The following is a 27,951-nucleotide window of genomic DNA, read 5'->3' on the forward strand; positions in this document are numbered from 1 at the left end:
TATTCCTCTACTTGGTTGTTCTTAATTATTTCTGTATGTCTTTGGAGTTGTGGTTGTTTTGGGTTTTTTTTTCCTTCTAAGTAAAGTAAGTCCCTTTCATGTATTTTACTAAATTATAACTCAATATATTTAACCTTTTGTTTTTAAGGTGAGAAAGCAAGCTGTCTAATCAAAGAGCAAAGATGCAGAGCACTTCAAATTACCTCTGGCTGTTATCTGACATTCTAGGGCAGGGAGCTACTGCAAATGTTTTCCGGGGACGACATAAGGTTTGTGAGGAATTACTAATCTAAGTAACATGTAAAACCAAAATTTTTTCATATGTGAGTAGCATCATGAAATCAACAAAAAACCGTTCAAGATTTAGCAATATATCAAGCAATATAGCAAGATATAGCAAATATATCTTTGTAACTGCTCATACTTAGGTTTTAATTTTTAATACTCATCCATTAAATTAGAGTTCCATGCAGTTATTTCTGAGGATTTGTTTTTAATATTGTATTGTTTGTCCTTGTAAAATATTAACTGTTATTAATTCTTCATTCCTCCATTCTTCAGTTTTCAGAATTGAAATCGGAATAAACCTCTGATCGGTTTTTATTACATGATATGTTATTTTTGTCTTTGTTAAATTCTCTTTTCATAGGGTTTTCCTGTTCTTTTAAAACCCATTTTTTGTGATTTTTATGATTTTGTACCGTAAGTGAAATATTCTTAACATATTATCGTATTTGATGAAGCTGCTGTTAGTCTTTGTCCATAAGTCAGTGCTTCATACACGTCTAGGACACCATCTTCTTGGTGACATGCCTTGAGTAATCAGTACAAAATAGTACATCTTTGAGCAGTTTTGCCGTGTAAATGATACACTGATGTGTTTGTTGTAACCTGAGTGAGGGGCTAAAATGACCTTACTTGTGTAGGTCATTCAATTCCTATGAATTTCACGGGACATCTCACAAAATGAAGATAAGCCTAGTTATAACCATAGTAATGACAGTCTGTCTGAAATCAATATGAAATTATATATAAGCTACAGTATTTTCTATGTTCCACATTTAACTGTGAAGCAACACTAAGCAATAATTTAGTAGTTAATGTGCTTTTCTGGGTGAGTGAATGTCAACACAGAATGATTCCCTGGAAAGCTTATGGGTTCATGGTTGCACCTCTCATCACCCTCACGCAGGGAGGTACTTTTCCCTAAGAGGGACAGGAATTGCACTCTCAGCTGGTGCCATGGGTGCCTGAGCATGTTGGGGCTTAGTCCCACTTGAAAACTTAAGTCTCTGATTAAGATCATGACTGTGCTCCTGTTTGCTTATTATGTGGGTTTGAATTGCTTCGGGATTTTGCATGAGTGGTATGTAGTGCTTAACACTGCCTTCTTTGAAAAAACAAAATACAGCTTTATCAGTATAAACAGAACAATAAAGAAAAAGAACAATGTTCAGCTTCCGAAAGTTGTCTCTTAACTTAAGCAAGCCAAGATTCTCAACTGTAGTATGTGCGTGTCTCTTACTGATTTGTGCAAGTGGCTTACCTCTTGCTGAAAAAATATTTTTCAGATTAATTTATGGGTCATTCTTAAATGCATAGCCTTTCTTATGCTAACTGTTCTTTTTTTCAAAAGCACTTAGATTTTGTGGGCTAAAGTTGCATTTCCATTCTGCTAGTCTGTTTGCTTCTAGTCTATATTAAACTAAACTGATATATATGTAATTTTTTTTTAGTAGAATCTTAATTTCCACCTAAAACCAAAATACTGTTTTGAACTATTTCTAATCTGGGTATGCTCATATGCACAACAGAAGATCTCAAAATGCTTGGATAATGGGTATGTGTACATTTACAGTCTTATGCTTCTGTTTGATTAGTGATTTGTTTGTTTTGAACAGAAAACTGGGGATTTATATGCTGTCAAAGTATTTAACAGTATAAGTTTCCTTCGTCCTGTGGATGTTCAGATGCGAGAGTTTGAAGTATTGAAGAAACTAAATCATAAGAACATTGTCAAATTGTTTGCCATCGAAGAAGAGGTAATGAATTGTTGTAGTTGTGAGCTGAGATGTATGGTAGTAACCATAGTAACTGTCTTTTTGCTTTATCCTTGCTATAGAGGATAGTTACGTTTTTAAAGAATAGTAACATATATGTTGATATAAATACTCTGACCCAGCCACCACCTGGTTTTGTTTTTCTTTTTTTTTGTTGTTGTTGAAAGAATATGCTTGCTTTCAGTGTTTAGGCACAGGTTATGATTCTTCAAAGCCATCTCGAGAAGCCACTGTCCTAAGCTTTATCTTGAACTAGGATTTTTAAGCTATCTGCATGTATGAATATTAAATACATAGTGATAGTTGGAGGTGTTTCAATGCTCCGGACAATTTTATGCTTTTGCTTTGCAACCAACTAAAATAATGACATAGGACCTGTAGAACTGTGTGTTAATATCGATTGCAGTAGTTGTGCTGAAGCTGAGACTGATCAGTTGAAATGACCCAGATACTGAGATTAGTAAAGAGGAAAGATGGACAATTGTTGCTCTCTGCTCTTCTGTGCTGTAGTTTCTCATTTGTCCACCTATCGATACTGCTGTCAATCCTCTAAATGCCTAGAACTTGAGGCTTTCTTAATTTCCACCCCCCTCTCCAAGTTAGAATACATGAAACAGTACAAAAATTCACCTGCACTTCTTTTGAAGATCACCAGAATGGGATTTATGATCTAGCTACAGATTTTCTTTTTCTTTTTTTTGAAAGTAAGATCCTGTGGTTATATGTAATTTCTGACACTGTTTTCACAATAGTCACAGACTTATCTTTTAAATTTTTTTTCCAGACAACGACTAGACACAAAGTACTAGTTATGGAATTTTGTCCATGTGGGAGTTTATATACAGTTTTAGAGGAACCGTCTAATGCCTTTGGTTTGCCAGAGTCTGAGTTCTTAATTGTTTTGAGAGATGTGGGTATGTAGACTTTGCTTTTTAGTCTAATTCGTTGACTGAAATGAACTCACACTTGTTTTGTATATCTTGAAACAGCAAGAGAGGAGGAATTTGAATGACTGTCAACTGATTGAGCAAATTAATATGGTCATATCGAGTCACATCTTTTATTTATGCCTATATTGGTATAGATAGCTGCAGTAAGAAGCCATTTCTGTTTAAAGCATTGCTATAATTCTTTTTTGTTTGTTTGTTTGTTTCAAGATTATTTGTCACATGTTGGACTGATTCCTAAAGATAATTAATCTCAGAAGAGTTAGAAAAATAATGAAGTTTACCTGTGTCTGCCTGTTATAAAATTTTCCTCCATTACTTTATGGGAAGGATGTTGCTCAGAGCAAGAAATACCGTAATTTAGCTGTTGGAAAGAAAAAAAAGGCAAAAATGCTAGAATATTCTGTGGACCTGGTCTTTTTGTTAATTGAGTGTCTCTTCTTGTTCCCATTTCCCAGTGAGAAAGTAAACACACATGTGTTCCTAGCCTCAGTTACGATTCAGCGCTTGCGCAGTCTGTGTCAAGATGTATACATAAATTCTGTATTACTTTTTTTCTTACTGAAGTGGCTGGGATGAATCATCTCCGGGAGAATGGAATAGTTCACCGTGACATCAAACCAGGCAATATAATGCGTGTTATAGGTGAAGATGGTCAGTCTGTTTACAAACTTACAGACTTTGGTGCTGCAAGAGAACTTGAAGATGATGAACAATTTGTTTCTCTCTATGGCACAGAAGAGTATTTAGTAAGCCCATATGATTTCACTTTCTGTTGAAGAAATGTTTGAAGCCCGGGGCCTTTTGTGTTGAGAGTTGAATAGTTGAAGGTCAGGTTGTTGGGAATTGGTATTTAAACCTTTGTATTCTAATTGTTTTTATTACTTTCCACCTTTTTCATCTTGGGTCATGCCAGTTCTTCTGCTGATCTGAGCACCGTAGCCTTTAAATAATTTCCAGGTCCAACTTTCACTGTTGCCTTGTGTGAAAGGAGGAACAACAGTATTTTAGTTATGAATGTCTTTGCCTTTATCTCTGTAGATATTTTTCAGTTTGTATTTGAGCTACTTGGATGATGTTAGGTGTAGTTAAGATCCACTTGACATCTTAGTTAGCCAAAGAGAGGCAGGCAGAGAAGCATCAGTACAAGCATCTTAGGCATAATTTTCTTCCTGCCATGTTTTCCCATGTGTAGTATCGTAACTGATATTCTCCTCTGCTATGGATCTTTTTCCAATTTGGTTTCTGTTGTTTCAAAATAATCTGGAGGAATACTGGCTTTCTCCTCGTCTTTGTGTTTTATTCTAGTAGTCAATCTTTAGCTAAATTTTAAAATATTTTTTCCAAACCTTTAATAAAAGTGTCTATTGTACCTAGGAATGCTTTTGTGGTATTCTGTCACAATAACTTCAGCAAATTCTATGATACAAACTAACTTTGCCTTTTGATTAAAGAGCTGAAAGTTTAGAACGACAAATGATCTTGCTGTGAAATGGTAGAATGATAGATGGGGGTTTTGTTCTTTATATTGTTCATAAAGCAATTCTAACAACTTTTTCCCCATTGTTTTCTCTTTAGCATCCCGATATGTATGAGCGAGCAGTTTTGAGGAAAGAGCATCAGAAAAAGTACGGAGCAACAGTTGATCTGTGGAGCATAGGGGTGACCTTTTACCATGCTGCGACAGGGAGTTTGCCTTTCCGACCTTTTGAAGGACCTCGTAGAAACAAGGAAGTGATGTAGGTAATTTAGAGGGAGGATTTTATCTGTTTGTAAATTATGTCGGTCGATGAAATACTTTTTATCAAGAAAACCTACGCACATATAGTAAATGTTAATATAGTGAAAATATTTAAGGAAAAACATTCTTTAATTTTGTTGTGGTTTAACCCCAGTAGGCAGCTGAGCACCACACGGCTGTTTGTTCACTCCCCCACAGTGGGATGGGGAAGAGAATTTGAGGCGTAAAAGTGTGAAAACTCGTGGGTTGAGATAAAGACAGTTTAATAAGGGGGAAAAAAAAAAAAAAAAAAAGCCCCACCCCTGAACCCAAAGGAAAACAAAACCAAGAAAAACAAGTGATGCAAAAAAACTCCAATTGCTTCACCCACTAGCCAACTGATGCCAAGTCAGTCCCTGACCAACTGCTGCCCTGGCAAATTTCCCCACCCAGCTTTTATTGCAGAGTATGATGTCATATGGTATGGAATATCCCTTGGGGTCAGCTGTCCCGTCTGTGTCCCCTTCCAACTCCTTGCCTGCCCCCAGCCTACTCGCTGGTCGGGTGGTGTGAGAGGCACAAGAGGCCTTGACACTGTGTAAGCACTGCTCAGCAATGGCTAAAACATCCCTGTTTTACCAACAGTCTTTTAGTCACAAGTCCAAAACACAGCACCCATATGGTGCTACTATGAAGAAAATTAACTCTATCCTAGCCAAAACCAGTATAAACATTCTGCTTCAACAAGGATTTTACTGTGTGGCACCTTAAGACATGAATTAAGCATCAGAGCTCCCCCAAAATACTGATGTGAAAAACCACCCATCTTTCCTTCACCATGGCACTAGGCTGGTCTGTTGCAGGGTGGTGTATATAACTTGGATATTCAGGCAAAATTATGGTATTCTGAAATGGGTTTTCGGTGCTGCAAATTTTTGTTGTCCTGTAAATGACTGTCTTCCCAGGCAGTCTTGAAATGTGTGCATTACCCATGAGACTGACGGTTTTTGAGTAGCATAGTTGTGGACTGTGGCTGAAGATAACAGGGTGTCGTGGTTTAGTCCCAGCCAGCAACTCAGTACCACGCAGCCGCTCGCTCACTCCCCCTACCCTGATGGGATGGGGGAGAGAATCGGAGGAGTAAGAGTGAGAAACACTCCTGGGTTGAGATAAGAACAGTTTAATAATTGAAATAAAATAAAGTAAAATAATAATAATAACAATATAATAATAATAGTAATAATAATATACAAAGCAAGTGATGCACAATGCAATTGCTCACCACCCGCCGACCGATACCCAGACAGTTCCCGAGCAGCGGTCGCTGCTCCCCGGCCAACCCCCCCCAGTTTATATACTGAGCATGACGTCATATGGTATGGAATAGCCCTTTGGGCAGTTTGGATCAACTATTCTGGCTGTGCCCCCTCCCAGTTTCTTGTGCGCCTGGCAGAGCATGGGAAGCTGAAAAAGTCTTTGACTAGCATAAGCAGTACTCAGCAACAACTAAAAAACATCAGCATGTTATCAACATTCTTCTCCTACTAAATCCAAAACACAGCACTATGCCTGCTGCTAGGAAGAAAATTAACTCTATCCCAGCCGAAACCAGGACACAGGGGTAGCTCCTGAATAGGCAACAGAAGTTGTGTCTATGACATCCTGGTTGTAATTGATTCCTGTTTCACCTTAGTCCTATTTTGTTGTTGTTCTGTGTGTTGCATTTAAAAAATAAAGCAAGGTGGTACTTGGGAACTCTAATAGGCCAATAACATCTCTATTTTGGTACTCCTTCCGAAGCTGACTCCGATTTCCTTAGTTTAAGGAACTGCCCATCCTGTGATTATGCCACAGGCATTCTTGTTGTTGTATCTACTTGAGAGATAAGCAAGGAACATATGTTTTTTATGTACTTCGTCCTCCATAAAGAGAAAGCACAACTGAAATTTTCTGTTGCAAAAAGCCTATTGCTCCTGATTTATTTAATGAGAAATTTGAGAAATACTAGCCTGTTCACTACAAAGTTAGACAAAGCCAAATTGTATCCAAATTGCTACATGTTTACAGGTTAAAGTAATTTCTCAAAGCCCACATCCTGTTCTTTCTTTATCTCCAAGTGACTGTGTGGTGGCTAATTGTCATCTCTTGCCATGGAACATGCTAGAGGTTAGTCGTGTAAATGTCTAAATTGAACTGCCTTGGAAATCCAACTTTGATTAATTAACACTTGTGAAAAAACTTCAGCTTCCTTCAGTGATGTCTGAAATATCTCCTAAATTTTTCCCAAACCTGAGGTAGAGAAAGGTGCTTCTCCAACATAGCCCAAAGTGTTTCCTTTTCTTTGTTTACTATTTTAGCACCACTCTCTGTCAGCTTGTAGGTGAAGCTTCCTGATTATTGCACTACCTACAAATTTATGCCAACTTGTTGTTTAGATTTATATTATTGATACCCCTTTGAGGATTAGTTACTAGACCTGTGTATGTATAACAGGTAGTAGTTGAAGTCTCTAATATTTTTATAATGTATCGCAGGTATAAAATAATCACTGGAAAGCCTTCTGGTGCTATTTCTGGGATACAGAAAGCAGAAAATGGACCAATTGAGTGGAGTTGGGAGATGCCTGTTTCTTGTAGTCTTTCAAAGTAAGTGTGAACTTCTCACAAAATGTTTCAATGCTACTTGATTGGGCTTTTCCAGCTATTCTCTCAGGATTGGGTCTTTGGAACAGAGATCTGACTGTTGCAGTTGTTTTCTTTGAACGTTTCAGTAGATCGGTAGAGTCTACTATTAGGTTATCAACTGTTTTTTCTTCCCATCTGTCCAAATAGTTTTATGACTGCTAATTTACAAATGAGCGCCTGAGAATCTGAAGTGGTCTGAGTAGAAGAAAGATTATTACTGTATTTTCTCCACCCTCAGGAAAGAGTATGAAGATTTAATAAACTTTGAATTGACAGCCACCCTGTCTTGCAAGAATGTGACTTCAGACATTACAAAGGTTAGGCAGGAGGAAGGAAATGGTAAGAAAAGACAGTTCAGAGAATTGCATTTTTGCTAGAAAAAAAATCACATCAGCACATTTTAACATATTCTTAGTATCTTTTAAATTTGTTTATCATCATATTTTTGCTTCATATGTCATAATACTCAGTAGGAAGAACCATGGAAGATATAACCATGGAAGATATATATATGATCTTAAAAACACCTCCCATAACCCATTCACCTATTTATCCTCCTGAGACTTATTCAGTACTTTGAAGTTACTACTCTTTCATGGTAAAGGGAGGAAGAAATTGTTCTGTGAGCAGACTCTAGAAACAAACTTTTCTGAAAGCCAAATATGTAGATCCATAATGGGTGTAGAGTGAAAGTCTGGTTTATATCAATTCATTAGTTTATAGTGCGCAGAACTTGCAATTTATATATATTTTTCATGATACTGCTCAGTTGTTTCCTCTGCTTATTCCATATAATTGAAGTGCTCAAAATAATAAAGGAAGCAGATTTTTTCATTAAACATCTGTTTACAGTAATATTTTCAAGTAGCATTTAAACAGTATTTACTGTTACAAGTTTAGTACTAAAGTGAGTTTGAGCACAGCATCCACTGACCTCTAATGGGGCCATCAGTGTGCTTGTAAGCCACTGCAGCTTGCTTCAAAATGTTAGTGGTTTTACCGCTAGATTCATGTTTGACGTGTACATAATGTTAAAACTTGGAAGAAGTTGTTTGTGATAGCACAGGAGGAGGATCCATAAAGTTCCTTGCAATTCAGATTCTCAAAGTAGAAATACAAGAAATTTAAGCTGGCCTTTCTCCTAGAGTAGTAATGACTGTAAGGCAATAGTTGCACGTTTTTCTTTGCAGCAGTTGAGCTGCATGCGTGGAGTACTTATTTAGCCCCATCTCAATCAGGATGAATTCTGTCTGTGTGGACAATTTAAATAGCAAGTCTTTGCTAACCCAGCTGATTTTGATTGAAAGCAACATAGTGTGCTCACACAAGCAGCTCAGCCAGCAAACCATAAATGGCAGTAGCTTCCTTCAAAGTGATAAACTCTGGTAAGTGTGTAGGGTGAGCTGGGTAAAAGACTACTGCCCAGCAGTGGTAGAAGGTGGCCTTAGCTCTACAATGTAGACTTTTTAAATTGCATGCCATTTTTCCAATGCCCATGAAATTTGTCAAATACCAAGGAAAAAATATTTGATAGTTGGGCCTAAAAAGGAAAAAGATGAAGTATGTGTATTAATGAGAAACAGTGGATATTACCATTGAACATTTTGTTGTTCAGTAGAGGGGGGACTAAAAAAAAGCACTGGAGTATTCTTCAAGGGATAATAGATTTGCATTCATGAGACAAGTCAAATGAAGTTTTGCAGTTGGTTACAAAGTGAAAAGATCCAGGTAGATTCAAGTTGTCTTGCCTCTTCCTGATGTCCTCTAGGGGTCTGCAAGTACTGCTCACACCTGTCCTTGCGAATATTCTTGAAGCAGACCAGGAAAAATGCTGGGGATTTGACCAGTTCTTTGCAGAGACAAGTGACATACTGCATCGAATAATAATCCACATCTTTTCACTACAGCAGATGACCTTGCACAAAGTTTATATTCACAGCTATAATACGTGAGTGTTCTCTCTCTCTATTTTCATTACTTTGCTATTCTTCAGGCAAACAGTACTGTGACCTCATCACCAGTGTTACAATTTCAATGACCTTTCCTTGGTGGTTTATCTGAGGAAGTGAAAGGTTGTAATTCTGCTGTGTAGTCACAGTGCACAGAAGCACACTGACCAAAAATAAAAATAAAATCATTGAAGGTCAAATCAACTGATCTTAAACTTGGTCTTAATCAGTGACAGAACACAGACTTAATCCTTGACGTATTACAATGTGTCCGTGTTCTTGATGGGTACCAACTCATCCCACATTTGTATATGTTACTTATGTACAAAGTAGTTTTCCAGAGACTGTGTTCAACTCTTGCTTTTCTTATCTTGTCCTCAAGAATACAAAATGTGCACATCATCTGTGTCTGACATAAAACTCTCACAGGGGTTCTGAAGTTGTAATTGGTGCAGTTTAGGATACTGAGTTACACAGAGTTCATTTATGGCTATTAAGTGCTGATGTTAAAAGCTGTAGAGTCTGTTTTGCAGCTTGATAAAAAAATGTGTCTTTTCTCTGCCTTATTACAGATAGTATAGAGCATGTGTTATTATCTAATATGCGAACAGATATAATTATTTCATCAAATGTGTAAATACAGTTCTAGCCTCTTTCAATTTTTCTTTTCTATTCTGTCATTTGCATTTTGAGAGAGCCCAAACACTCTTTTTGCAGAGAAATCTTGCTTGTAGCTCAAACTGCTATTTGTACTTTATTTTTTTAAAATTTATTATTATTTACCTTTATGATTATTTATATACTAGCTGTAGTATTAAGAAGTGACAGTGTGCTAGTGCTGCACAGGGGGCAAATTGGTCCTTCCTGTTAGTGTGCTTAAAGTTTTTCTTCTTTGTGGGAGGTTTTGTTTTGTTTCTTGTTGGGTTTTTTTTTTTGGGGGGGGGGAAGGGTGTTATATATTCTTATGCTTTGTGTCCATTGATTGCTGGAAATAAAATACCAAAGTATCTTTGGTCTTCCTTATGACTGCTGTTTTAGGAGGTAATCTGGCTGTCTGTTAGCTTACAGGCTGAATTTAAGATGTGTGCTTTTTGACATGTAAAACATAAGACTTTTCTCTTGGAGAGACCATCCATCTCCTTTGAAGAAATGGGTATGCCTGAGAAAACTAAAGTGTGCTTCCTTCCTGTCATCTGGTGTTGCCTGTTTTTACTGACCTTCAGACTTCAGACCAAAGCAAGTTTGTTTACACAGACATGCTTTGGTGGAAAATCAGAGGTAGAAAAGGAAGTTTGATATTTTGCAGGAAATAGCATTTATTTTTGTAACAGAGCAACCTGGAGCTTTAGGCAGTATGCTGCTTTTTGTTCTGCTTATAAGTCAAATGCTTTATGTATAAAACCATTTCTTAATTAATCAGAAGTAAAAGAGATTTTTATTTAAGTAATACAAAATCTGAATTGTTGAACTATTGTAGTGAGTCTAACTACTACTGAATATATTGTTTGTATTATAGAGCTGCTATATTTCATGAGTTGGTCTACAAACAGACAAAAATACCATCTCAAAATCAAGAACTGATATATGAAGGTCGGCGTTTAGTACTAGAGTCTGGCAGATTGGCACAGCACTTCCCCAGAACAACTGAGGAGAATCCTATCTTTGTAGTGAGCAGGGAGCCTGTGAACATTGTCGGATTAATCTATGAAGAAGGTATGTAAAAGTCATTTCCCCTTTCTTATAGCTATCTTTTGTCAATAGTTTGGGTTATTTAATTATCGTTTCATGTCTGTTATGTCTTAGAAATAGTGTTTGAAAATTTTCTCTGTTGATGCCTGAAGTTCTAAGTGTGCGGTCCAATTTCTTTCAAAAATGCTGAGTGTCCAGCATATTTTTACAGAAAGAGTAGCTGCTTGTAGTGTTCATAGTGCTGTGAACCTGAGCATTTGTGTGTTAAGATGTAGTGGTGCATATGGAGTTCTGAAATTTTTTGAAGCATGACACTTGTTACAAGTAGAAAGGAGCATTGCAGAATGTAATTCAAAGCTGGTTCTTTTGTTCCATTATTCACTAAGTGGAAATTCAAGTTTTGCTTTTTTTTTTTAGTTGTCATGAATGTGGTTAGCCTTTCAGTTAACAGAGGAGGTCTTAACACCTTAACCTTTGCTTAGAAGATAAGGTAATGCCATAACAGAAAAAAAAGAAATTAATTTTTTGCATTTCCATTTATCATTGAGAGACTTATAGAGGGCCCTGTGCCAGAGCCCTTTTTTATAAGGTATGAGCTGGAGGACATGCCTCCTGTTGAGAGGTCAGTGTTGCTTTTGTCAGTATGTCCTGACTGCTCGGGCCAGCTGGCACTCACACAGAGGTGCTGAAGGGTGTGGGTAGGTGAGCTGTTTGTGGAAGGATCAGCAGGGCCTTTATATTGTCTCAGAGCTTCCCGAAGGAGTCGATGAGCATGAGAACAAAGGAGGTTCAGCTGATAAAGGCTGCGCTTGGTTTTAAAAGGCTGTTTGGTGAAGTCCTGCACTTAAGAGTCTAAATGAAACTAAGCAGCCATGAGATAAGAGGAAATGGTCTCCCATGCTGGCAAGCATAGGGCTGAATAACAGAAATAAATGGTTGGCTTTCTCAGCGGAGAGAGATCACTAGTGGAGACCTGCATGAAATCTGTACCGCGCAGCATGTTCAAAAGTGAGTCTGGAAAAGGAAGTGAAGGACAGTTTGCAGAAGATATCAAGTTATTTAAAGCATTAAAGACAAAAGTTGGTTTTGAAGGTGTGCATGAGAACCACACAATATTAAAAGGCTTGGCAGTAACAGATTAGATGAAAATCCATGTAGATACACATAAAAATAGTGTACAGGGTGGGGAGGGGAAACAGTCTGAACTTTTGAAGTCTCCTATGGAAAATAAGAAAATACAGATGTTTGTTTTATGTTTCAGTTTTACTTCCTAAAGTACCTCAACGTTATGATTTGGATGGGGATGCCAGTATGGCTAAAGTGAGTAATTATGATTTTAATTTATATATCTGTCTCAGATAATGATAGTGAAATAAAAGCTACTTGATTTTCAGATTAATAATGTTAATGAAACTATTTTTAACATGCTAGTGAGGATTCTGATTGACAGAAATGCATTTGTTAACAAGGGCCCCAAAAGTATATTAAAGCCATACTTTGTATACAAAATATGTTTGTATATTTTTTTAAAAAAAGAACAAACCTAAAAAACAGCCTTCTGAAGTCCAAGTGCTTTGTTACTGCGTAATTCACTGATGGGGGGAAAGGAGCCTGCCACTATGGAGTACTGAAGTTAGCTAGAAGATTCATAACATCCCCTGTGATGGTGCAAAACTTAATGTAAGAAAAGTAACTTTCATCTTTCTCTCAATAGAGAGGAGTCTCTAGGCCTCTGCAGAAGAGTGGAATTTCTGTTGCCTCTCTTGCAAATTTTCAGAATCTGTGGGAGACAAGTAGAGGATGTTTCATTCTTCTGGTCATTTTTCTAAAACTACTGAATGTATGCATTGCCATGCTTTGACTTCGTGACCACCATTTGTATATGTCTATAAAATACTGGCTCCTGAGGAGCCTCGTATTCAAGCATGGCAGTCCTGAAAGCATATGTCTCTGAATATCAAAAGTCTTTAAATTAATAAACAGAAAGTCATCAGTTGATATTAATTATTTAAAATATTGAAAATTATAATTTCTGAAACTTTGTTCACAATTCTAAATAATGCAGCAAACTTGTGTCATTAGGTGAATGAAGAGAGTCCCTAGCCTTAGAATTTAGAAATATGTCACTTTTTACAAGTTTCTTTTAATGTATGTGTTTAATTCGTAAACTACTGAAGAAATGTACTTGTGACTTTCCAGAAATTAAAGTAAATCCTGAGAGTAAGTGGTGTCACTTTTGTTTGTAAGAAACTTATTTTCATCCCTAACAGATATTTCAGCATAACTGGAAAAACTCACTACCATGTTTAGCTCTGCCTCCATAATGAGTGTTTGGTTATCTCCTGACTAAAGTTTGGGCAAGTTATGCATTTTAAACTACCATCTTCATGTTGCTCTTTCTTTTATTAATCTGTGTTGCTTTGTTGTGATTAATTGACTTGAAACAATTGTTAAGAGAATGCCAGATTAGTACTAATGTTGTTTGTTTTTTCCACCAGGCAGTAACAGGTATCGTATGTTATGCCTGTAGAGTTGCCAGTTCTTTGCTACTTTACCAGGAGCTGATGCGAAAAGGAATACGATGGCTAATGTAAGCAATTGATTGAATTTAATTGCGCTTTTTTTTTAAATTGAGATATGCGTTGATTATCAATACGTAATTCTGTGATCTCCTAGTATCTTGGGAGGTTTTCTTTACTCCTTGAATATTAATAGGTTTTCTGAATTTTTCCTTCTTTCTGTCGTTAGGGAAACAAAAATAATTTTTTCTGGCAATAAGGTTTAGGTATTTGCAATTTCGCTTTCTTCTGTGGATAATTTAAGTCTAACCTCTGGTAATGTGCAGGTACAATTGAGCAGCTTGCGCAATATAGTTTTACGTGAGGATTATACTAATGCATCTCTAACTGAAAGCAGTTCTTACTAGCAGTTATTACTGTAGGTATATTATCATATTACTGATTGCTGGTAAGATGACAGTTGAATACTTTTGTTATAGAGTAATGCTTCTTTTTTTAGTGAAATAATCAAGGATGATTACAATGAAATGGTTCACAAAAAGACAGAGGTTGTCATCAGGCTGGATTTCTGCAGCAGAAACATTGAGAAAGCTGAGAAAATGTGAGTAGAAGCACTACACTGAATGCATTGATTTTTCATTATCATCTTTAATGACAGCGGTATTTTAAGTTATGTTTATTTACCGGGGTTTTGCATATAAGAATTAAATTTGAATTGGCACGTTTTTGCTCATGGCAGTGACTTAAGCAGATTTAGTAATATGCTTTACTCAAATTAGAGTGTTAATTTTGCTGCTTAACCTAGTGGGAACAAGTAGTTACTACTGAGTAGTAATTGTATGTGGTGTTTTCTCTTTTTTTCTCTGACTCAGCTCATTTGCTGTTGTTGACTTTAGAAACTATAGTAAAGCCTGGACAAAGAATCGAGTAGCTTTCCTTTCATTAGTGCTTTAGTGCTTTCCTCACTGAGTTTGCTTGTGTGTTTTTACTAAGGATGACTTTAAATACTGCCCCTTTCACAGCTTTAAGACCGTAGCATTTTCTGCATGGAAAGAATTTTAATGTTGAAATATAACATAAAGCAGCTGGGGGGGGGGGTGGGGACGGACCCAACCCAAAAAAAACACCAAAAACCAAAGCTGCATTAGGATATCACTAGATCACAGTGTGCATGCACATAGGGATGCCAAAAGTAAACTGCACAGGAAATTCTATTTCTGTCATCTTTTTAAGAGCCTGACTATATGTTATTTTTGTCTATTTTGGTTAATTCAAATGGCAGATGTCTGTATCACAGAATCTCACTGTTGCCCATATGGACCCATTTAGATCTATATAGTAGAAAGTTTTTTAGAGCACTTCCTTTAAAACTGACAAAAATTATAATAAGGAGCAACTAAAGTATTGTTATCTTTTAGCATAGGAGACTTCCAAGTTTCAAAGACCACAGAAGACACGTATTTCTCTTGTCTTCCATTGCAAGGTAGCAAATGTTTTCCAGTGGTCAGACTCTTCTGCCTTACCTCTTCCAGTCAAGTGCTGTCTGTAGCAGATGGGATCGTACCATTGAATTCTCCCTCCAAGTTTCATTTTTTTCTCTCTCTCAATCTTTGTTTCGTCTCTGAGTCCCGCTCAATGTCCAATTCTCAGTCACATTCTTTTCCACTTTTAAAGTGTCCTTGCAGTGTTTTGTTCAGTCTTTCCACAAACTAGCATTAGCTCCATCTTTAAGGTGTGTTATTCTTAAGCAGACTGATACAAACTTTAAACCCCAGCTCTTCATAGGATTCCCCTATGGGTAGTTGTTTTCCTATTCAACCTACTGCCAGTCTCCCCCAAATGCTGTCTTGGTCATAGGATTCTCTAAACTTGCTTCCAGGCTGCACTGAAAATGCAGATGCCCACAAGATGATTAATGCACATATGTAGAGCCATGGGTTTGCAGCATAGACTTAAGAATAGACTTAAGCCATGTTGGAGCTGCTATGCATGTGCGAATTGAACAGCTTGTATGTAGTAATTATGGATACCCAAGGATTTGTCAGATTTGCTGTGTGCATGCTAAACGTGTACAAACTGATACACCTGGGCTTTAAGGTACTCGCTTAAAAAAGCCAAACCAAACCAAACTAAACCCAACAGTGAAACTAGCAAGATAACAGTATGCCTGTGTAGCCTAGTTACAAATCATCAGGGTTATAATCCAAATTCTCCTTCAAGCCAGTTTACACTAAGTGACAGGACTGGCTCTTGTTCATTCTGTGTTTGGTCCAGATAGATTCTTCCTGCATTCTGCCAGGTCCCCAAAGAAGAAGGACACTTAGAGCTCAGAAGAAACCGCAGTAGATTCTGATTTGTGACTCTAGTACATTCAGCAGTATCTCAGAGCAGCAATTTGAACAAAAATTATGTTCACTTGTGAACTGGAGTAGTTATGTGAACAGAAATTTGCTATGTGTTTGCACATGGTCTTTTGGCCTCTTACGAAGGGGCAAGGTTTTTGGTTTATTTGACTTCAGAAGACTTTTATGGAGTTAGCAAAGGACATGTCCTCTTTTTTGTCCTCCCTTTTCAAGGCTGTGCTTCAAAGCATGACAATGCAAAGCTTTTGTTTGAAAAGGTAAACAAAGTATTGAACTTGGGCAAAGTATGTCTTTTTTGAAAGCAGCTGAGCTGGCTTTGATGGTATTTTTAAAAATAAAATGTGCCTGAGACTGAACAGGAAAAATATCGTCCCAAATTATTTACTTGGCGCTTGAGCTATGGTCATATGGAAAGTATCAGTATGAACGGATGGTGCTAGTAACCCAGCCTTTAAGGTTTTGGTAACTCAGTGAACCCAAGGTTTTGGTAACTCAGCCTTTCCAGTAAGTATCAGTATGAACGGATGGTGCTAGTAACCCAGCCTTTAAGGTTTTGGTAACTCAGTGAACCCAAGGTTTTGGTAACTCAGCCTTTCCAGTAAGTTTCCACAGAAAAGCATTTTGGTGCACTGAAGTATTAGTTTGTTGTGTGTCATTGACTACTTTAAGTAACTTTAGTTCGGTAACCTTCTAAAAACTATTTGATAAGAGGAACTAGTTTTCCACTGTGTCCTGGTTTCAGCTGGGATAGAGTTAATTTTCTTCCTAGTAGCAGGTATAGTGCTGTGTTTTGGATTTAGTATGAGAAGAATGCTGATAACATGCTGATGTTTTAGTTGTTGCTAGGTACTGCTTATGCTAGTCAAGGACTTTTCTCTTCCTAGTAGCAGGCACAGTGCTGTGTTTTGGATTTAGTATGAGAATAATGCTGATAACACACTGATGGTTTAGTTGTTGCTGAGTACTGCTTATGCTAGTCAAGGACTTTGCAGCTTCCCATGCTCTGCCAGGTGCACAACAAACTGGGAGGGGGCACAGCCAGAATAGTTGATGCAAACTGGCCAAAGGGCTATTCCATACCATATGACGTCATGCTCAGTATATAAACTGGGGGGGTTGGCCGGGGAGCAGCGACCGCTGCTCGGGAACTGTCTGGGTATCGGTCGGCGGGTGGTGAGCAATTGCATTGTGCATCACTTGCTTTGTATATTATTATTACTATTATTATTATATTGTTATTATTATTATTTTACTTTATTTTATTTCAGTTATTAAACTGTTCTTATCTCAACCCAGGAGTGTTTCTCACTCTTACTCCTCCAATTCGCTCCCCCATCCCATCGGGGTAGGGGGAGTGAGCGAGCAGCTGCGTGGTGCTTAGTTGCTGGCTGGGGCTAAACCACGACACACTGCCTGTTGAGTACAAGTAATGAGAATAGAATAAAGAAGTCAGGAATGGAAGTTTCAAACTTCTTTTCAACAGTTCAAATGTTGTAAAAATTTCAAGGAATTTTTTTTCATAACTAAACTGTTTATATTATTAATTGCCATTAACGTTTGTCAGTATTTCATGGTTGCTACTTGATAGATACTGTATTTCATATAAAAGAAAAGGTAGTTATTGTTAATCTAGAGATTCAAGGAATATTTTGAGTGTATACACTGTTTATTTATTTTCTTTTTTAACTGTGGGTTTTTTTGTGGTCAGATATGAGAATTTGATGCAGATCAACTTGGAAGCATCAGAAGTGGATGAAATTTCAGAGATACACACAAAACTGTTGCGTGTAAGTATCTTACAAAGCTCGTGTCATTCTCAAAATGGTGTTTCTAAAGAAAAAGCCAATAGACGGTAACACAGATTTTTCTGTGAATAACAACTCTGGATTTTCAAAGTCATTTCTAGACTGCTAAAGGTTGTTAAAAAGCCCATACTGAGATGTGGATATCTTTCTGAAAACAGAGTAAATCCTTTTATTAGCCCAGTGTAGTGAAAATTAAATAAGTTGTTCCTGAAAATACAGTCTCATTTTCTAAAATACTCAAGTAAAAAATTATAACGATGAAATACATTTTACTTTGAAGGCTTTTTCCCTTTCCTTAAAGAATTTTAAACTACTTTGTTGGCTTTCTAAAATGATACATACACAAACACAATTCAGAGTGATCTGCTTTGAAATTTGCATCATGTTTCCAGACAAGTAAGGAAAAATTGAAAATAACTTTACACACTGGTGTCCTGGGAGCAGGTGTAAAGTTCTCCATTCTAAAAGCAAAAGTTGATTAGTGCATTTTTGTTTTGAAGATTGTATGAACTACAGAGAAAGGAAGGTATGAATTATGTGGATAGTCATTATACGAATTCTTAACAAACCAAAAGAACAAGTGTAGAAGTAAATAGGGAATATATGAAAGGTAGAAACTTACTGTTGAGGATGCTGAAAGAAAATAAATATTAACTAGCTAAAATGCCAGCATCAAAGATGATTCTTTCTTTAATAATACCATGTACTAGCAAAGCCTAGGCAGATAATCAGGCATATTTCTTTAATGAAGGTCAGTGAAACAAATGGGTCTATAGTATTAACATGCTTAGTCTGTTTTCAGCCTCAAGTAATTTTTTACTTTACCCAGTGGTAAGATTGAACTTTCTTGCTCTTACGTAGCTCTCCAGCTCTCAAGGCACAATAGAAACTAGTCTTCAAGATATCAAAACCAAACTTTCTCCTGGTGGTTTACTGGCTGACACCTGGGCAAATCAGGAAGGCATGCATCCAAAAGACAGAAAGTGAGTAGCTGTATTAATTGTTTTAATAGGTATTGAATTCTACATTGAGTTGTAGTTCATAAAACTCATTAATTGGTACTTAAGTTTATATATAAAATACCTCATTTTCTTCCTTTTGTCACTCTAGTCCAGAAAGGCTGCAGGCGCTGCTATGTTCCATCACAGATATTTATTACCAGTTCAAAAAAGACAAAGCAGAACGAAGTAAGTAACTTACTTGATTCACTTTTAACATAAACTATAATGTAAAGGACAAGTCAGTCCTTGTTCCGCTAGGATATTTGTGGTAATGGAGAGTTAGTCAGCAACAGTGAATATGTCTGTAGATCTTTCTTAGTGAGGTACCGTCTTAAAGGCCATATCAATGAAACACCACTATTCATTTCATAAACTTGAATTGCAAGACTGGAGAGGAGAAAAAAAAAGTAAATGACCACTTTTACCTATCGGGATAGGAGAAGGAAACCATATAGGAAATGGGTAAACTTAGTGGAGTTTTACATAAATACAACTAACAGAATTAAACTGGTAATGTCTGTCATCTGCTCTGATCCTAGGGCTTCCTTATAATGAAGAACAAATTCACAAGTTTGACAAGTAAGTTTTGAAGTTACCTTTGGGAAGTAACATGATTGCTTTCAGGTCCTTCAGGTGGTCTTGCCAATAACCTCTTCTGTTGATTTTTATTGTAAATTATAACATCTTTAGGATTGCTTTGTAAAAAATTTCCTTTACCTTAAATACATAGGGGTGCCAGCATATGATAATGAGGTGCTTTCTGGCAGTGGAGTTTCTTCACTGGTAGACCTTCTAAATGTAGATGTGAAATACCTGTTTGTTATCTGGGCATAACTGTCTTATAGGAAGTACATTTTTTGTCCTGTTTTTTTAGGGAGGAAAAAGCCCTCAGTAACAGTAAAGTGACTTTGTAACTAAGGCAGAGATAATTTTCTACAGATGAATAAAATATGGGTACCTGAATGACATTCTAGAATGACTTAATCTTCCAGGAACTATAGCACGCGAAATAAATTTTAATGCAGTACTCCATGCTTGTTTAAAATTGTCACTTATGAGAGGTGGCCACATTAAGTGTCTGTATGTAACCCGGGTGTCTAGACTCCCATTAAGCTCTGGTAACTCTGCTTCTTGAGCAACTGTAAACAGCTGCTCTCCTCATGCTGCTGTACTTGTCTCAGGATCAGTTCAGTTCCTCATATGCAGATGCCTAATAGTATTTAAGTTGCCCTACGATTAAAAACTGTCTGGATGGCCAAGCCCAAAGTGTTGTGGTGAATGGAGTTAAATCCAGTTGGTGGCCGGTCACAAGCAGTGTTCCCCAGCGCTCAGTATTGGGGCCAGTTCTGTTTAGTGTCTTTATCAATGATGTGGATGAGGGAATTGAGTGCACCCTCAGTAGCTTTGCAGACGACACCAAGTTGGGCAGGAGTGTCAATCTGCTGGAGGGTAGGATGGCCCTGCAGAGGGATCTGGACAGGCTGGATCGATGGGCCGTGGCCAACTGTATGAGGTTCAACAAGGCCAAGTGTCAGGTCCTGCACTTGGGTCACAACAACCCCATGCAACGCTACAGGCTTGGGGAAGAGTGGCTGGAAAGCTGCCCAGCGGAAAAGGACCTGGGGATCCTGGTTGACAGCTGGCTGAACATGAGCCAGCAGTGTGCCCAGGTGGCCAAGAAGGCCAACAGCATCCTGGCTTGTATCAGGAATAGTGTGGCCAGCAGAACTAGATTGTCCCCCTGTACTCGGCAGTGGTGAGGCTGCCCCTCGAATACTATGTCCAGTTTTGGGCCCCTCGCTACAAGAAAGACCTTGAGGTACTGTCCAGAGAAGGGCAACGAAGCTGGTGAAGGGTCTGCAGCACAAGTCCTATGAGGAGCGGCTGAGGGAACTGGGCTCATTCAGCCTGGAGAAGAGGAGGCTGAGGGGAGACCTTATTGCTCTCTACAACTGCCTGGAAGGAGGTTGTAGCGAGGTGGGTGGTGGTCTCTTCTCCCAAGTAACAAGTGCTAGGACAAGAGGAAACAGCCTCAAGTTGCACCAGGGGAAGTTTAGATTGGATATTAGGAAAAATTTCTTCACAGAAAGGGTTGTCAAGCATTGGAAGAGGCTTTCCAGGGAAGTGGTTGGGTCCCCATCCCTGGAGGTATTGAAAAGACATGTAGATGTGGTGCTTAGGGACATAGTTTAGTGGTGGAGTTGGCAGTGCTAGGTTAATGGTTGGACTCAATGATCTTAAAGGTCCTTTCCAACCTAAATGATTCTATGATTCTAAGGTATCTGAGACTGGGAGGTAGGACAGAAGACAAATGGGAAATCTACACCTTTCTGGATGGACAGTTGGAAGCCGGGCAGGATATCCTTGTGCGTCTCAAATGATGCTAAACACTTGTGTTTAAGTAATTAAGTTATTCTCCTAATGGCCGCTCAATTGCGTGGTTCCCTAGACTTTGCAGAGTGCTATATGAATTTAGACACTGCTTCTGTAATTTTCTAAAAATTCTTGCTGTTGCTACCACAAGTGTGGCTTCACTGACAATTAGAGATAGAAAGCTAACATGTAGAAGGCACTGGTATTCTCACAACCATGCTGCTTGATTTTCCCATAGTGAAAGACTGCCAAGTGGAGAGGAGATTGCCTTTAAGATGAAGGACAGTAGGGGCAGGAAACCTGCAAGACAGGTCTTGGTACACCGAAAGAGACTTGGACACATCATTGCTCTGCAACAGCAAGGGACTGAAGTTAATGTGGGGGATAACGTGAGCGATAATTTCGTCGTATGTTCTTAAGGATATGTTTGGAAAGCAGACAAATATTGGGACACAATCCATAGCTCATTTTAAAACTGCACTCCCTTGGGCAGATTAAAGAAATTTTATGGCTTTTTCTACAACTCAAACTGTGTCCTTGCATTAATATGTGAATAACTTTAAATAAATAGGCTTCATTTTCATGGTTTTGAATACTGGTGTATTTTCTACCACAAGTGTCTCCTTGGGATTGTTCCAGTATTTTTGAGATCCTAACTACATCTTATTTTACTTGGTTCACCCCAGAGAGAAATGGCAGTGTTTTTTGTTAAGAACTGTGTGCCATTAGCAACAGAGGCTGGCTGGCCTTTGTAATATTTGCCACTAGATAGACAAGGGAACAGCACTCAATTCAGATTTTTTCTGGCTGAATGACAGGTATGCATGCCTGATGACAATCCAGCTACACTCCAGCCAGAATTTGATTAGCCAATAGCTATCATGCAAGACTTAATGAAATACCAGAAGCAGGTGTTAGACTGTAGTGTCCCAGTGTCCCTTAGTTTCACTTACTGGTGCAATGCATAGCATGGCAAGGCAGTTACGCTAGGACTACTGTCTGCAACACTAACCAGAATTGGGTTTTTTTTTGCTTTCCTGGCCTTAGCTGCTTGCTTTTTTCTTTTGTCGTAAATTTAAGCTGACACAAAAATCCTGGTTTTATCTTGCATGTATCTTACTCAGCACAAAGGATTATTTATATATGCTGGAAGTTCCAAGTATCTGCAGAAGGCAAATAAATAATAAAGATTTCTGTCCTTCCCATTTAGAATCCCTTTTCCTTAAATATACCCGCTTGGATAAATACTGACTCAGAGAAGACATTTGACCATTTGTTCATATACAGATTATTGCAAAGAAATGCTTCAAATAATTTTTTTTCCTCCCTGCTAGGGAATATTTTTGAAACATAAACTGTCAGCTCATGCAGTGTGTTGAATTCTTACACGTTACAACAGCATGAATAAAGTTGGCTGAAGGAATTTTAAGTCGACTTAAGTACCACCTCTTCTCCAAGCTTCAGAAAGTAAGTTAGAGGAACAGGGTTTTGAAAGCTGTTTAACACTGTTCCGATTGTTTCTGTGTTGCAGGCAGAAGCTGTATTTGCATGCTACAAAAGCCATCGTTCTATTCAAAGATGAATGTGTCAGCAAGTATGATACATTTTTGGACAAGGCTGAGGACTGGACAAGGCAAGCTATTGATTTCTTTAGTATTTGGTAATGTTCACTGCACCACTTTTATAAAAGGAAGGTCTTAAAAGAAAACTTTTTTCTTTTAGGAAGATGCTTCACACAAGGAAGCAGTTGCTGGCTCTCACCAACCAGTGTTTTGATATTGAAGAAGAGGTATCCAAATACCAGGACTATATAAATGAGGTAGAATGCTTCAAAAGTATGTGAAGTGTTTGCACAGATAAAAGACTGTTCCACATTGTTTAATGCCAATAGTGTTGTTTATAGTGAGTCTTACATTAATGCAGTTGTATTAAAATATAGGGCTGCGTGGTTGTAGTGTTTGGTCTATAGTAGCTTCATTGCTGATATCAGAGTGGCGTAGAGAGTGGTGTGATTTTTTGAATCCTGACTTGATTTTGGAGTTATCATAATGGTATCTGAGCACCTAGAGGATTATCTTAATACCCTTATGAAGTATAAAAACACTACTCCCATATTCAAGATTCGGGGATACATGCTTAAGGATACATGCTAAATCAATGGTGCTAGTGACATGAAAGAAAATGCTTTGTTAAAATTTGGATGGTGACTCTGCAGTACACAAACTTATTTAGAATCAACTCAAAATTGAGAGAATAAGAGCAGTTTCATGCAGTAAAATTATTATTCTTTATAAAGGAAATATAAATGAAAGAAAAGCACCTGGTAGGTGTAAAAGCAATTAAGGAATGGTGGAGAGCAGTATTTTACTTGTTATTTGTTTGTATTTTAGTAGCACTACTGCAGTCAGTTATTGATTAGGGTCCTGTTGCCTTAGGATATCTACAAACATAACATAGATAATTCTTCCTTTTGAGAGTTTATTATCGAATTTTAAGACAGTTATGAAGATGGAACAAATCAGGGAACTATAGATTGGTCAATACAAAACTTACCATGATGATCTCAACTTGGGAAATATCAGCTGTCTTACTACTGTAATGATTTTATGAGGCATCATAGCAATGAAGAATTTAAAGAAGGATTTTAAGGTCAACATAAAGATACATATGACAACTTATATTGTAACTTACATTTCCTTTTTATCTATTGCAGTTACAAGATGCTCTGCCGCAGAAAATGTTTGCAGCTTCCAGTGGGATGAAACATACAATGAATACAGTCTACCCAAGCTCAAACACATTAGTGGAAATGACTCTTGGGTGAGAATTTGTTAATTGAATTGATGTAATATTCTATACCTGTTGTACAGGCGCATTGAAAAAAAAAATTACGGTTGACTTAGTGATTGCTGTATTAAGACCAAGAATTTTGTACTGCAGAAAAAAACTTTATATTGCTGAAGTGGTGGTACAGATTTGGAAGCTTTTAGTAAATAACCAACCTGTTATCTGTCCCTTATTTTGTATGTAATGACAAGTTGCTGAAAGCTTTGTGGTGGTGAGTGATCATAGCAGATAACTGTCCCTATAAAAATTTTAACCTGTCATTCGCTTCTTGTTACTACAGTATGAAGAAACTAAAGGAGGAAATGGAAGGGGTTGTTAAAGAGCTGGCTGAGAACAATCACATTTTGGAAAGGCAAGCAGTTATTTTACCTTTTTGGGCTGATACTAGGAACAGGCTTAATTTGGTACATTTTGTAGATCCAGAACTTAAACTAAGGGACAATCTTATAACCTCTTTAACTGTAAATATATTTTTGAACTGTTGATCTGAGGTGTAAGAAAAAAAGAACGTCTTCAAAACCTTGAAACGTTACTGTAAAATCATTGACACATCAATCACGGCATTTTTGTTTCATATGTTTAGCTGATAAAAATACCTGTTGCACAGACAGATTAATTCTGAATTTAAACACAATCCTTTTGGAGCAATCCAGTGGTTCTCTTAACTCCTCACTTTTAGACATAATTTTTAAAAACTGTGGAATTACGTGAACATGAATGAATGTGTTTTCAGTTTTCAGATTGCTTAAACGAAGTGAAGAGAAAGAGGCTAACATATTTCTTACAATCCTGAGAGGGTACTGTTACTATCACATACAGACTGACTTTACTTTTTTTCTTATGATGATGATAAAATACATACAAACAATGATCTCCTGAAAGCTTCAGAGCTGAACTTAGCTTCAAGCTGAATTGGTTTTGTTTTGTTTCCCACCCCTAGTTCCGTACTTGGAGCATAGGATCCTTTCTTCTGTCTTCTTTTCACATACAAAAGTTAGATACAAATGCATGTGTTGGCATGTGGCAAGGGAAAAGAAAAACCCATAAATAAATTATAATGAATTAAGGATTGATTCTATAATTAGTCAATCACCTAAGAATGCACTGCTTTTTCATTTTAGATTTGGTGCTTTGACTATGGATGGTGGCCTGCGGAACGTGGACTGTATCTAGCTTTCAACGGAGCTGAAGAGGACTTGTAAATTTTTTCAAAGGGAAAAAAATGCTGTTGGGACATTTAAAGGCAGATAATAAATCTGTATCCAGGTTTTTTTTCCCCTCTACAACTGTAGTATTAAAAAAATGTAAATATGTATAATATGTAAATAGAAAAGAAATATATATCTTTTTTTGGCCAATGTTAGAATAGAATTACTCCTGGCAGGGAATTTAGCCCCTTGAAGGATCTCTGGTGAAGTCCTAAAGGCAAAAGTGTTATTGATGAAATCGACATTTGTTTGCTTTGAATATTGCCCATTTTTCAGAATGCAATTTAGTCTTTATTGCAAGAGGACTTGCAGAACTCCAAACATTACGAATAGTCCTTAAAGGTTGTTTTGGATTTCCTTTAGCCACCACTATTATTCTGGAGTCTAGCTGAATGACTCTGATCATCACAGAACATGACGACTGGTTTAAATGAGATCTTTTTAAGGAAGTGTGAAGAGGCACTAGAAGTGCAGATAGGACAGAGTAGAAATGCATTTCTCTTTCCTTCCCATCCAAATGGTTAGTTCAATTCTACTTGAGAAAACAAATTAATGATTTTTTTTTTTAAGTTCCTCTCCATACGTGGTGCCATGTTGTCTGTAATCGTTTGACTGTTCTGTATATGGAAGTTTTGCACTCCAAGTTGTCAAGTCTGAATGTAAAAATTCCTTTTTTAGAGTACAGCATTTTCAGAATTTCCCTGAAATCTTGTTGTTCACCACAAGAGAAGTGGGTTCTTAAAACAAAATAGCTTTTTCAGAATCCTGTTTGCAGGCATAATTTTTAAAAAAGGTTAAAAATCGGTATTAGGAGAATTTGTGGGCAGTCAGTAGACTAGATAGCATCATGCCGGAGTGGTAACTGAATATTGGAAAAATAAGTTGCCAGTCTAGATCTTGAAAAGGGACTGCACCCACTGCTGATTTACAACTGAGATACCAAACTCAGGTGGAAAGTTTAGTAAGACTATATATTTATTTTCCAGTATCAGTAGTTACTACTTTTAGTACTACATGACTGGGTTGCAGAAATGCAGAATGAAACAGTCTGCTCCAAAATATGTAGGAGAGGAGAAAGAGAAAACAAACAAACAAAAACTCAGAAAACATACCTCACTTGGTTTGGATACTACAGGAGTACTACTTGTTTCAGATGAAGAGCACACAAATATTGCAGGACTCATTCTTTCCTTGTGGAAACCTGGCCATGGATGTTCAGCGGTGTCCAGTAGCACTCCTAATTGCTATATTACATCTGTAAGAAGAGCTGGACCAACTGTATTTAGAATTTTCTGTAAGTAATGGTGAAACATTTAGGTATAAACTAAACAGCGTGATAGCATCTGATAGTTTTGTGATGCTTATTCCTTGCTTATCTGTCCAGGTCAGAATACAAAACATTTCCATTGCTTTTTTTTTTTTTCTTTAATATTTGAATAGAAACTTATGAAATTTACAATTGATTCTTTCATTGTTAAAAGAAGAGGAAATTCACTGCCTTCATGGCCAAGACCTATTTTCCAGTGTTCTTGGTGAGAATCAAATATTAAAAGGGAATTCAGATATTTACGCCCACGTGAGCAGCTTCTTTCTTTGCAAGCTTTGTCCCCCAAAAAATCTAGCTATGCAAAAGGAGTGCAACAGTTTGTTAGATGTTTTTCCTTGGTTAGCCATGGCTTTGTTAAATGCTTGTTTTAAAATACTGGAATCACATCTAACTGGAATGTTTTAATGCCTGCTTGTACGTTTGTTCTTTCATGTCCACAGTCTCACTGAGTGTCAGTAAAACACATGCATAAGTGGTAAAAGAATCGGGCTCTCAAACTGTGCATAAATTGTATTTTTTCCACTATTATGTCTGTAACACTTTGTTGTTTCAAAGGTTCTTAATTTTGAAAGAAATGAAGTGCTAGTTGGAATATATCATTTCCAACTTCTTTATACTGAAGCAGTCTGAAAAAGAAAGTTAATTGTAGCAACAGTATAGTCTGTATATTGAAGTATGTGCAGCATTCTTTTACATGGTTGAAAATGTTTTGTTACATTTTATGTTCATTTTAAACATTGCTGGTTTTAGTGTTGCTAAATACATCAGTAATCTTAATCTTGTTAAAATTTCTTTTTCTAAAGCAATTTTAACTAAGCAGTAGCTAAGGAAATTGAAGTAATCAGTACATAATCTACTGATTACGTTCTTAAGAAGCAGATACATTTTTCAAGTCAAAGCATAAGGTATAGTACCATCAATTTTTGTCTCAAACTAAGTGTCCTGATACTATCAGTCATGCTACTGATTTGCCAAAAGAAGTAATAGAAAGTAATATATGGTTCTTCCTCCTGAAGCTGGTTTACTGTTTTGGAGGGGTTAGCTTAGTATATTAATTATCTGTTACTTGAACAAACCTGTCTTCATATGAATTGTGAAAATGCATGAGTGAATGACTTAATGGCATAAATACATCATCAACCACTTATCGTACGGTGTGTACTTACTTCTGTGTCTCTCCATAATTTCACTTTCTGTTAATTTTAGTATTGCCTTATAATTTCTATTTCCTCGTAAGTACAATACAAAGCCTGAAATCTGACGTAGCAAATTGGAGCTTAGCTTGCAATAGCCAGCTGTCCAGAAAACGTGTCCCATACAATGGAATCACTAGCATAGGCTATATGGAAAAGCCACTAATCCGTTCTATTTATTTTTTAGCCACTCTGCTGACGTGTGTTCTGAACAATATTAGTTCTCTGTAACGGTGGCAAAATGAGTCTCTGCTCGGTGTGAAACA

The 27,951-nt window shown here is 37.2% G+C and overlaps 1 protein-coding gene across 1 annotated transcript in view; it reads left to right on the plus strand.

The window, feature by feature from the left end:
- Positions 1–27,639, plus strand: part of TBK1 (TANK binding kinase 1) — a 31,289-nt gene extending 3,650 nt beyond the window's left edge. The window contains exons 2-21 of the mRNA XM_075717106.1: positions 149–269; positions 1,902–2,042; positions 2,845–2,974; positions 3,575–3,756; positions 4,586–4,746; positions 7,262–7,372; positions 9,180–9,359; positions 10,877–11,073; positions 12,311–12,369; positions 13,548–13,639; positions 14,068–14,169; positions 17,640–17,718; positions 18,598–18,719; positions 18,847–18,923; positions 19,277–19,316; positions 22,642–22,743; positions 22,833–22,929; positions 23,824–23,930; positions 24,238–24,309; positions 25,079–27,639. Of these exons, the coding sequence (XP_075573221.1) occupies positions 183–269; positions 1,902–2,042; positions 2,845–2,974; positions 3,575–3,756; positions 4,586–4,746; positions 7,262–7,372; positions 9,180–9,359; positions 10,877–11,073; positions 12,311–12,369; positions 13,548–13,639; positions 14,068–14,169; positions 17,640–17,718; positions 18,598–18,719; positions 18,847–18,923; positions 19,277–19,316; positions 22,642–22,743; positions 22,833–22,929; positions 23,824–23,930; positions 24,238–24,309; positions 25,079–25,130 (2,190 nt within the window). The 5' untranslated portion in view covers positions 149–182 and the 3' untranslated portion in view covers positions 25,131–27,639. The remainder of the gene's footprint in view (positions 1–148; positions 270–1,901; positions 2,043–2,844; positions 2,975–3,574; positions 3,757–4,585; positions 4,747–7,261; positions 7,373–9,179; positions 9,360–10,876; positions 11,074–12,310; positions 12,370–13,547; positions 13,640–14,067; positions 14,170–17,639; positions 17,719–18,597; positions 18,720–18,846; positions 18,924–19,276; positions 19,317–22,641; positions 22,744–22,832; positions 22,930–23,823; positions 23,931–24,237; positions 24,310–25,078) is intronic.
- Positions 27,640–27,951: the final 312 nt, after the last annotated feature.

This window comes from Pelecanus crispus, chromosome 1 (assembly GCF_030463565.1).
Source record: "Pelecanus crispus isolate bPelCri1 chromosome 1, bPelCri1.pri, whole genome shotgun sequence".
NCBI classification, from domain to species: Eukaryota; Metazoa; Chordata; class Aves; order Pelecaniformes; family Pelecanidae; genus Pelecanus; species Pelecanus crispus.